This window comes from Stylophora pistillata, chromosome 5, assembly GCF_964205215.1.
Source record: "Stylophora pistillata chromosome 5, jaStyPist1.2, whole genome shotgun sequence".
NCBI lineage: Eukaryota > Metazoa > Cnidaria > Anthozoa > Scleractinia > Pocilloporidae > Stylophora > Stylophora pistillata.
The window spans coordinates 13,461,229-13,471,162 of NC_142523.1; the positions used below are offsets into that span (position 1 = coordinate 13,461,229).

Sequence of the window (9,934 nt, forward strand, 5' to 3'; positions counted from 1 at the left end):
AATCGATCGACTTTGTTGCAATGCTTGCTTGACTTCTCTTTTGGGCCGCATAGGAACGCATTGTGGAAATACCTTATAAGAACGCTATTTCAAAATCTTAGCGCTTCCTTTCCAATCTAATTAAGGGATCCACTATTCCTTAATTAAGGTCATCAGCCGCAGTGAAACTCGTGGTCGTGGTCTCTTGAAAGAGTACAACAACAACAACAACAAACGCTTTTTCTTTATCAGGTTGAATAACTACATTGTCAACAGAATCCACTGCGTTCCAATCAATGTTTAAATTTATTTCCAGGTGTGTGACGAGCCATATTTCTACGAGAAGATCTCCACACTAGAGGCTGAAGAAATGCTTTCTTCTATGGTACAACCAGGAACCTTCCTTGTGCGTGAGGGAGCCAGTAGCAAGGAGTTTGCCTTGACTGTGCGCGCTCCAGAAGGTGGACCTTCTTTCAGACACCTTCCATTTAAGTACGACAAGGCCAGCGGTGCTCTTCTCGTGACAGAGTTTGGAACCATGGACGATGAAATGAATTTCAGTTCGATGCAAGAGCTTGTCAGTCATTTTCAAGTTACACCGATCACATTTGACGAAGATTCGCCAGATGTTGTCTTAACGCATCCTTGGAATAAGAGTGTCGTGTGAAGCTGTTTCCCTCGAGGTGGACTAAAGAATGGTTTAATTCTTATTATTAAAGTTGAAAAAGTCTAAAATTCTCAACTTCACAATTTTGAAGGCTTCTAACGTTCGCATTATAGCCATAAATGTTTGTAATTATCCGTAGTTGTCTCGTTGAAAAGTCTGTCGTTGTTAGAGAAGGCAATAGAGTTCACCTATTTTGAGTATCTTGAACTCTAACTGTTTCTAGAATTAACTGACCTGCAGTGGAACCTCTACTATAGGGACACCCTCGTAGCGATAACGAAGTGGCTTCTGTGGGGACGCCCTCCGAACGAAAAAAAGTGTCCCCTGGAAAAAGGTTCCTTTTCAATGAAGGTTATAAATACAAAGTTTGCGCAGTGGAACCTTTCTTCAGGGACTTAAAGGGGGGCAAGACGAAGGTTCCTGTGAAAAGTGGTTTTCCTCCATTATAGGCTCATTAAAGATTCAATGTCTGCTTTCGGGTAAACGATTTATCTTTTCTTTTTTACTAAAGTAGAGACCCGCTAGCTCGAACTCGGTTAACATGAACCCCCCCCCCCCCCCGAACTAACTCGAACCATTTTTTGTTGTTGTTTTCCTTAGGAGTTCGAGTCAGTGGCGTTCTATTGTATTCTCGCTTTTACTTTTGATACAAATTATAAGGTTGAGTTCCGAAGTAGCTACCCTAGAACTCAGCCCGTAACCTTAAAATCCCGCCGTCATTATCATATGGTTACGTTATCACTTACAATTTATTAAAGGTTAATACTATTCTAACGTCTTACCTCTCACCGACTATCATCATCGTCACCACTTTCATCATCGCTATCGTCATTAATAATTTAAAATATTAAATTAATATTAAGTTATATTATGAGTTAGTTTGCAAGATTATAATTTTGATGCTTTCCACGAGACCGTTCCGATATTTAAGAATTAATGAAATAATTTAAATGTTTTGTGGCATCGATCGGTTGAGGACAAACTTCCAATTTCGATTTATGGATTATTACAAGCCCAAGTGAGACGTGTATGGATAATTTTGTTAAGTAATGTCTCTGGTATGGATATGTAAAGTTTTTCGTCAAAAATAAAGACATTATATTAAAAGTTGATTCGAAGTCGTTGTGTCACTTTCGAACTCCCTCAAAATTGATAAGAACTTTTACAGCAATTTAACCGTCCAACCTCTCCCTCACGATAAACAGTCAACCCATGGGAAATCTTGTGTGAAATATATCAATCATTTCATGCTGATCTTACCTACTGCTGACCAAAGGTACAGCTGACCTAGCGCGCGATTATCCAAAGTTATCAAACGACCATTGATTAAACGTTCTTGAAAGAGAATAAATGAAAAATGAAGATCTTAACTTGGAATATCAACGGAATTCGTGCCTCTAGACGTGAAAAATCGTTGAAGGTCATTTTGGATTCCCTCGAAGCTGATGTTATTTGTCTGCAAGAGACGAAAGTCACTCGTGAGTATCAAGTGAATAAATGTTTAGCTACCAGGAGCCGGCTGTGGGAGCAAGTATAGGTGTTCTCTTTCTTCGGGTCTATTTCTATCCTCAGTTTCGCACCAGGTTTTCAAATTTGAAATTTTTCCTTTTTATCGGAACACTCTTGCACTCATGGTGCACTCATGGTCACGTTCAGAAATGTATAATATGAATTCAATGGAACTTAAGAATAAAGGCTGATAGTTTCGAAAGAAACTGTTTGGGGCTGCGTCGGTGGGAGTAACGAAATAATTTGGATATATCAACAAAGTTGAAATGGTAAATTGGCCACCGTAATGATTACAAAAGCTGACGTTTCGAGCGTTAGCCCTTCGTCGGAGCGAAACTTAGGCTAGCTATTTACCTTGTGTGATGCAACTACAATCTCAGATGGGGCAGTGAAGTTTCCGTTTAACCTAACACTGTTCTTAAACAAAGTATTAATCCCAGAAGTAATCTATTGTTTTCGCCATGGATTTCTTAGATCAAAGAACTGTATATGCAGTGAAGTTTGGGGTTGTAAGGAAATACTGCTCAATCATTTCAATCTTCGTAAATAATAACAGTTGCGAAAGGTACTTGTCAAAAAAGTGTATTTGAACATGTAATGGTTGCATGATGTAATGAACTGAATTGAGAAATAAAAGACAGTCTTGTCTCTATGATCACTGCATGTGCCTACTGTTGTGTAGTTGTCGAGTACAGCTATGAAAAAAAGTAATCTGATGTAAAATGAACAGCTCTTGTCGATGCCAAACTAGTGACAAAAAGCAGATTTGGTTAGAGCACAGATGGCCTAAGTGAAAAATTATTCAAAAAATTAAGAAAAAGTTAAAAAGGATATTAAAAGTGAGGAATGTAATGTATAAAGTCTCCTTACCTTATATCCATAGCTGCTTTGTTGCCACTGAGTGGTCATTTTAACACTGTTTTGGCCACTTTCTTTGTAACTGTATATAGAAAAACATGTTATGTCACACATTATGGTGAAGAGTGCTAACTCAGAAGACTGCGCGTGCTCAGGTCGCTCAGGCACTGCAGTGTACCAACTCCTGATATGATTCTAGTCAACACCTTGTAAGAGAATATGCACGCATTGTGTTTTCAAACTTGCTGCTTTATCTATCAGATGCCATGGAAAATGAAGTGCAAAAGGGTGCCCCTAATATTATTTTTCCTAAGCTATCATATACTGAAGCCCTGAAAATTAGTAATTTACAATCAATCTCAAACAAATATGCTACATTCAATGCACATGACTAGTTTTGCCATGTATACTGTTAATTGTTAATGCAATCAATTTTCCCATAAATATATACTTTGTGTAACTACTTTATTTTTCTTTGCTGGCCAGACCTGTAATTCAGTATTTATACTGCAAGAGGTCTTAATAAACCACATATTATTGTCATTATTATTATATTATTTGTGTCAAATTGTAACACTATGAACCAAATGTATTGTGATTTACTAGTTTACACGGACTTGGTCTGGTGTGTTTTACAACTGGGGCAGGGCTCGACACTGAACTTTTCAACTTACTAGCCAAGTGGCTGGGGACATCGTAAATACTACGACAATGTCAGTTTGTTTACTGGCCAAACTGGCCAGTAGAAACCGGAAACCACCAGCCAAAACTGAATTTCTACTAGTCTGTGGCTAATGGGCTACCGTTAGTGTTGAGCCCTGAATTAGGGTGTGGTTTTGTACTCACCATTAACAAATGCCACTAATTTTAACATTGTAGGTGACATGTTAGATGAAGTGACAGCAATTGTGGATGGTTACAATGCATATTTTAGCTTCTCAAAAGTGAAGACCGGATACTCTGGTTTGTAAAAGATAACAATTCTGCCCCAATCCTCACCGATTTTGACCCATGCTTTTGAAAATTAAATTGTAATGTTCAACTTTTGGGCTTGTGCAAACCAACTCTTGCAAATAAACCCATGAGCTAACCACTCATCTTCACTCATTTTATGGTACACTGTATGAGGACTGAAGGAGCAAAACAGAAACCAGCATAGGGCCAACCTTGTTCCCAGGATCTCTCTTCTTCCCACTCCCTCGAGACCCTGGGAATGAGGTTGGCATGGGGCCTGGCATTTTCAGGTGTATTCTCTGACTGTCTCGTCACCTAAGAGATGCATTACATATTTCTTAATACACGACTCGGGCAGTCAGAGGGCCAATAACTAAAATCAATCAATCAAAATGCTCTATTGCCAGTCCAATATTCTCTAAGTAGTGCACCGGGCACTGTCCCGAATGGTCCTGAATGATACCACACTTGTGTCCCTTTGAACTTCAGTTGTATAATAAATCTCTTATTAACCAAGCTTGCTCGGGACCGTACTGGAAGAATATCGGCCCTTTGTCTTTTTTATACGGACCTTGGGCTGATATTCTCCCAGTACGGCCCTCGTGCTTGGTTAATAAGATAGATATATATATATATATATATATATATATATATATATATAGCATACTGGACTTTGGATTAAATCATTCAGGCTTGAATCCTACTACATACAGATTCACTTAAAATTTATTTATTTATTTGCAGTGCTTATTCAGGATAGCCCAGTTCAGCTTAAAGCTGGTTTAATTAAAAGGGGGTCTTTCGTCATTTTTTTAGAGGAGACACCTACAATATGTTATATCACTTTGTCTTTCCCCATCAAGGATATATTTTAATAATAGATTTTCAGCAGACATACAAGAAAACCTAGTTACCAAAGTATAATGCCACACCTTAATTCTTTTAAATAGCATAAGGAAAAAATGTATGCATATATGGCATTTCAAGAGCAAAGGGATCTCAAGAATGCAAAGTTTGCAATTATAGCTAACTGTGGGTGTTTTTTCTGCAGGAGTTGCGACATTTTGCCGTGACAAAGTGACACCCATAGCGGCCGAGGAGGGTCTTTCATCTTTCCTTACCCCTCAGGAATCTATCGGGTGTTACGGCAGAAACACTGACTTCTCACCTGATGAGTTAGAAGCTCTGGATAGTGAGGGTCGTGCCATACTCACTGAACACAGCCTTGAAGAGGGAAAGTCAGTTGTTATTATTAATGTCTACTGTCCCAGAGCGGACAAGGAGAACAAGGAAAGAGTGGATTTCAAAATGAAGTTTTATAAACTGTTGCAAGAGAGAGCTGAATCACTTGTCAATGCAGGAAGGTACGCAAAATATAATTTCATTTGCAAGTTGGCTTTTTTTTCTGTCAGTGTCTTGAGCATTTATTTAGTTCTTATTAACCGAGCGGGAGGTCTGTATGGGAGAATCTTGACTGAGGTCACCAGTACAGACCGAACGCAGTGAGGTCTGTACCAGCGACCAAGGTCAAGATTCTCCCACACAGACTGACCTAGCTCAGTTAATAAGATGATTATTATATGGCTGCGTCTTATATGCCAATTTTTTATGTTCTTTGTACCATTTTTTTCTAGACCGGTCTAGATGCCCGTCTAGATAAGAAAATCTAGACCGCTTTCAATATTGATTTCAGCTAATCAAATTCGTGAATTCGGTAGTTCCCAGTCCTTGTGAGACAGCCATATAATAAAATGTAGAAAAACTATGCTTTAATGTAGGTGTGGAAATTGAAGAGATTTGTGATACTTCTTGAAATGGTTCATGAGCTAAGGACTGTCATTTGATAAAGGTACATTGTATGTACACAAACTTGTATAGCCAATTTTCAATAACTATTACATCCATTTTGAAATCATGGGGTGATCCTTGTAACTGGATTGGCTCTCAACAATGCAATTTGTTCACATTTATCACTCTTTTTTGATTCCCATTTTTTCCCAGCCAATGAGAAAGGAATGCTAAAAACAAAATATTTAATCGGATATCAGTACTCATTAAGTATAGTAGCCAATCAATTTTAAAGGCAACAGTTGATAATATGACAACTTTTGTCCTAAAAACTTCTTTTTTTTGTTAAAATGGATAAATTTACCTTCTTACAGTTTTTGAATAACTACAAGTTATTTGTGCTAACTAAAATCATGTATTTAGACAACTGAATTTTGCGATTTCAAAATAGATTTAACAAAGTGGTAATTGCAGAACTTTGCATTGTGCAATTTTGGTCTGAAATCATACTTGTGATTTCAAACTGAACATGCACTGCACCCTTGTTCCATTTTGAAATCATGAGTATGACTCAGACCAGCAAATTCCAGTCCACTCAGTGTAATTACCCACACCAATATCAGTTACAAGTGCCTTTATCAACTTGTATTTGACAACCAAGAAGTTGTTTCTCTTTCCTGTCAATGGAGGACAACACTTTCTTTAGAAATTAGCCTAAACATACATTAATTTTGTATATCTACAGATGTATTTATCACACTTAATTAGTCATTCAAGTTTTTACCCACCTCTTTTTTTAACTTTGCTTTCATTTATTTGTTACTGTTTTTTTTATTATGTAGGCATGTGATAGTTCTTGGTGACATTAACACAGCACATAAAATGATCGATCATTGTGATCCTGACAAAGAGGTAAATGTTTTGACCACACCTTAGGTGTAACCATTTACACAGTAATATTAGTAACCTTTGTTTTACCATAAGATTTTGTTTTATTATTGATTTATTATTTTAAAATTATTATTATTGTTGGAGATAGTTTAGTTTATTATTACCAAAAAGTAAAAATACTTTGCAGCCATAGGCTGAATTGCATACTTTTCACAATTATTTATAAATATATATATGAGACTATATTAAACTAGAAAATTTACAAAAGATTCTAAGACTTAAAATAATTAACAATTATTCCACGAGCGCGCGTTGGATATGAGATGATAGATAGCCAACTCGGCGCTACGCGTCTCGTTGGCTATAATCATCTCATATCCAACAAGCGCGAGTGGAATAATTGTTTTATTAAAAACGCCCCCGAGAAATTATTATTTTGTAAGAAGAAACTGGATTTTTTAGCTCCCTTTTGATTTTAAGCTGACGCGTACACTTACCGTATTTGTAGATTATGGTATATTGGCTGATATACCATAATGCCTAAGCCAATAAAAAGTCTTGAATTGGATTATCCAATGATCCAGTTTTTAATAATTACAATTATACAGCAATGGAATAAATATGTTAAAAATACAGTGGCGTCTTTTGTTGTACACTGAATGATGCCTATCTGGCAGCAAACTATATAATTTATGAGACGTTATTATTATTATCATTATTATTATCATCACTTTTATTTTTTCTATGAAACTTCTTAAACAACGTGTTGTCATTTTCTGTTTTTTTTGTTTTTAATTTTTTTTTAATCATAAAATTTGGAAAAATTGTCATTAACATGTCTTTTGATAAGGTTAAGGAGTTGTCTCAAAATAAAGAAAAGTGTGTCACCTACTGTTACCTTTAATGAATTTTAGGTGTATCTGCTTGCACAATACCCTTTCACTCCCGTGAGTGACCAAATCAGAATTTCTCCTTACAACAAGGCTGTGCTCTAAGGAAAATTGAATGGAGCCCAGTCTTCTGAAGTTGTGAAATCCAGGGTGCCCATCATAATTTATGCTTTGTCTGAAAAAACTAAAATTCCTGAGTTGCCCAAGAGCAAAAGTAAGGTGCCAGGGGGCACTGGGCACTGCTAGACCATAGCCTTGTTACAATATCAGTACAATATAGAGCAGACGGGGGATGATGAGAAGGGAGAAAAATCTCAATGAGGAGGTTATTAGTTGATCCAGTACCAAATTCTCTGAACAAACATAAGAATTGTAAGGAGGCTGTAAGGAGAATTACAAATGTGATCTCAGGAAAGTGAAAGGGATAATGACTGAAAAGAAAGACTACATGTATGTAATCTGACAGATAAAGGTGTACTGTGTTCAGTACCATCTTTATGTTTAAGTCCTTTGATAATTTTTTGTACATTATTTCCTAATTGCTTTTATATAGGGATCATCATAATTACAACACAAGATCTAAGGAAAAAATTAATGTACGAATGACTGCCTCTTGCAGGAGAAGGGGTCTCTGAGGGTCAAATCTTGTAGCCAAGAACTGGAATAACATCGACATATCAATCCGAGAAAACTTTTAAGTTATTTTAATAGCTTAATAAATATTTTTAAAATATTTATTTATCTCTATATTTGTTAGTTATTTAAATTTTTTAGAAATTATTTTAAAAAGTAATCTTGACAAAGTTACAAGGGTCATCCGTGAGAACGTAAAATTATTTTAATTTGAGGTATTAATTTATTGTTATATAATTTACATTAGAACCTGTTTTCTTTGTTTGTACATGTTTCAGTTCTGTAAACTTTTTTATTTGCCGCAAAGACCCCCCTCTGTGAGGCACTGTTAGATTGAATTAGTTATTCCCAATTTAACTTTATTTTACTTATCAGGTAATTGGTTTACTCTTTTCTCAGGAGTTATTCAACGATCATCCTGGACGAAAGTGGTTAAATCAGTTTTTGGTAACATCTGAATTTAACGGCTCCAATCTTTACTCTGACACAGGTTCCCCTCTTCAGGCACAGGGTGGGCTGTTTGTAGACACATTCCGTTGTTTTCACCCCTCCCAGCTTGACGCTTACACCAATTGGTGCACGGTAACCAGTGCGCGTCAAACCAATTACGGCACACGAATTGATTACATTTTTGCCGATAAAGAACTTGTTGATAAAGAATTCCTAGACTGTGTGATACGAGCCGATGTCGAGGGTTCAGATCACTGTCCAGTTGTCGCTACTTTGAAGACGTTTTTCCAAGCAGCAGTGAAACCTCCCTCTCTCTGCACAAAGTTTATGCCAGAATTTTCAGGAAAGCAACAGAAACTTAAATCTTACTTCTTGAAACACGGACAACAGTCGCAGAGTCAACCCGAGGCTTCTTCTATGGGCTTAAGTGCTACCCAAGAAACAAAGCCGTCTTTAAAACGTAGTTATTCTTTTGGTGATGATAAAAGCAAATCTGTAAAACGCCAGAAAGCAGCCGGAGGGAAGAACAAAGCTGAAGGACAGCCAAAGACAAATCTGTTAACTTTTTTTAAAAGATCTATAGATCCGGTTCCAGTCAACAAGAGTGTTACCAAGGTAACTAACGAAGCGTTTGATTTAGTTAAGACTACTATTTCCGAGGTTGAACATTGCGTAGGCGCGGACATCTTCTCTTCAGGCGCAAATACCTCCGTTTCATCTTCAGACAAGGCTTCAGATATTTGTGAAAACGAACCAATCTCCGTAAACCTATCGAGTCGCAAAGATTGCGCAGAAAAACGCAAAGTGGATTCGGCAGTTTGGAAAAGTATTCTTTCCGGGCCCCGTCCGCCCCCTCTTTGTAGCGGTCATAAGGAACCTTGCGTCCTAAGAACTGTTAAAATCAAAGGTCCGAATCAAGGGAGGCAGTTTCATTGTTGTGCGAGACCACAAGGACACAGCTCTAACCCTGAAGCTCGTTGTAATTTCTTTAAATGGGTAAAATAGAGTTGATTTCGGAGGTTGTGTGAATATCGTGGGGTGTTCGCTCAACAAAATGATAATATTAAACTTTCGTTTTTCCCAAAAAAAAGTATTTCTTTTAAAGAAACAAAGATCTCCAGTGAACCTCTTCGTAAGAAATCGTTTGGGAACAAACGACTGAAGGCAACATTAAAAAATTAGTTTGAAAGCAACTTTAGAACAACTCCAAAGGGGAACATGTAGATATGGTCCCATCTCCAAGCACTTTGAAAAATTTCAGACTTTGATCAAGTAACCCAAAATTATTCTTAATTGTCCACTGATCTGGAAAAAT

General features: G+C 37.0%; 2 protein-coding genes across 2 annotated transcripts in view; both read left to right on the forward strand.

Annotated features, from left to right (window-relative positions):
* The window catches only part of LOC111324842 (protocadherin Fat 4), a 34,681-nt gene extending 32,923 nt beyond the window's left edge, over window positions 1–1,758 (forward strand). Inside the window, exon 35 of the mRNA XM_088760909.1 lies at window positions 296–1,758. Coding sequence (XP_088617035.1) covers window positions 296–646 — 351 coding nt within the window. The 3' untranslated portion in view covers window positions 647–1,758. The remainder of the gene's footprint in view (window positions 1–295) is intronic.
* Window positions 1,759–1,918: 160 nt separating this feature from the next.
* LOC111324845 (DNA-(apurinic or apyrimidinic site) endonuclease 2) lies at window positions 1,919–9,709 on the forward strand. Its single transcript, XM_022928505.2, has 5 exons — window positions 1,919–2,124; window positions 3,893–3,976; window positions 5,019–5,331; window positions 6,598–6,667; window positions 8,569–9,709. The coding sequence occupies exons 1-5, from the start codon at window positions 2,004–2,006 to the stop codon at window positions 9,622–9,624; spliced, it is 1,644 nt and encodes a 547-aa protein (XP_022784240.2). The 5' UTR covers window positions 1,919–2,003; the 3' UTR covers window positions 9,625–9,709.
* The last annotated feature ends 225 nt before the right edge of the window (window positions 9,710–9,934 follow it).

Excerpts from the sequence above, each read along its gene's own strand:
- LOC111324845 (XM_022928505.2), top strand. The coding sequence starts at position 2,004 with ATGAAGATCTTAACTTGGAATATCAACGGAATTCGTGCCTCTAGACGT. Across the intron at positions 2,125-3,892 it reads GCAAGAGACGAAAGTCACTC|GTGACATGTTAGATGAAGTG; the intron begins GTGAGTATCAAG and ends TTAACATTGTAG. Across the intron at positions 6,668-8,568 it reads ATTGTGATCCTGACAAAGAG|GAGTTATTCAACGATCATCC; the intron begins GTAAATGTTTTG and ends CTCTTTTCTCAG.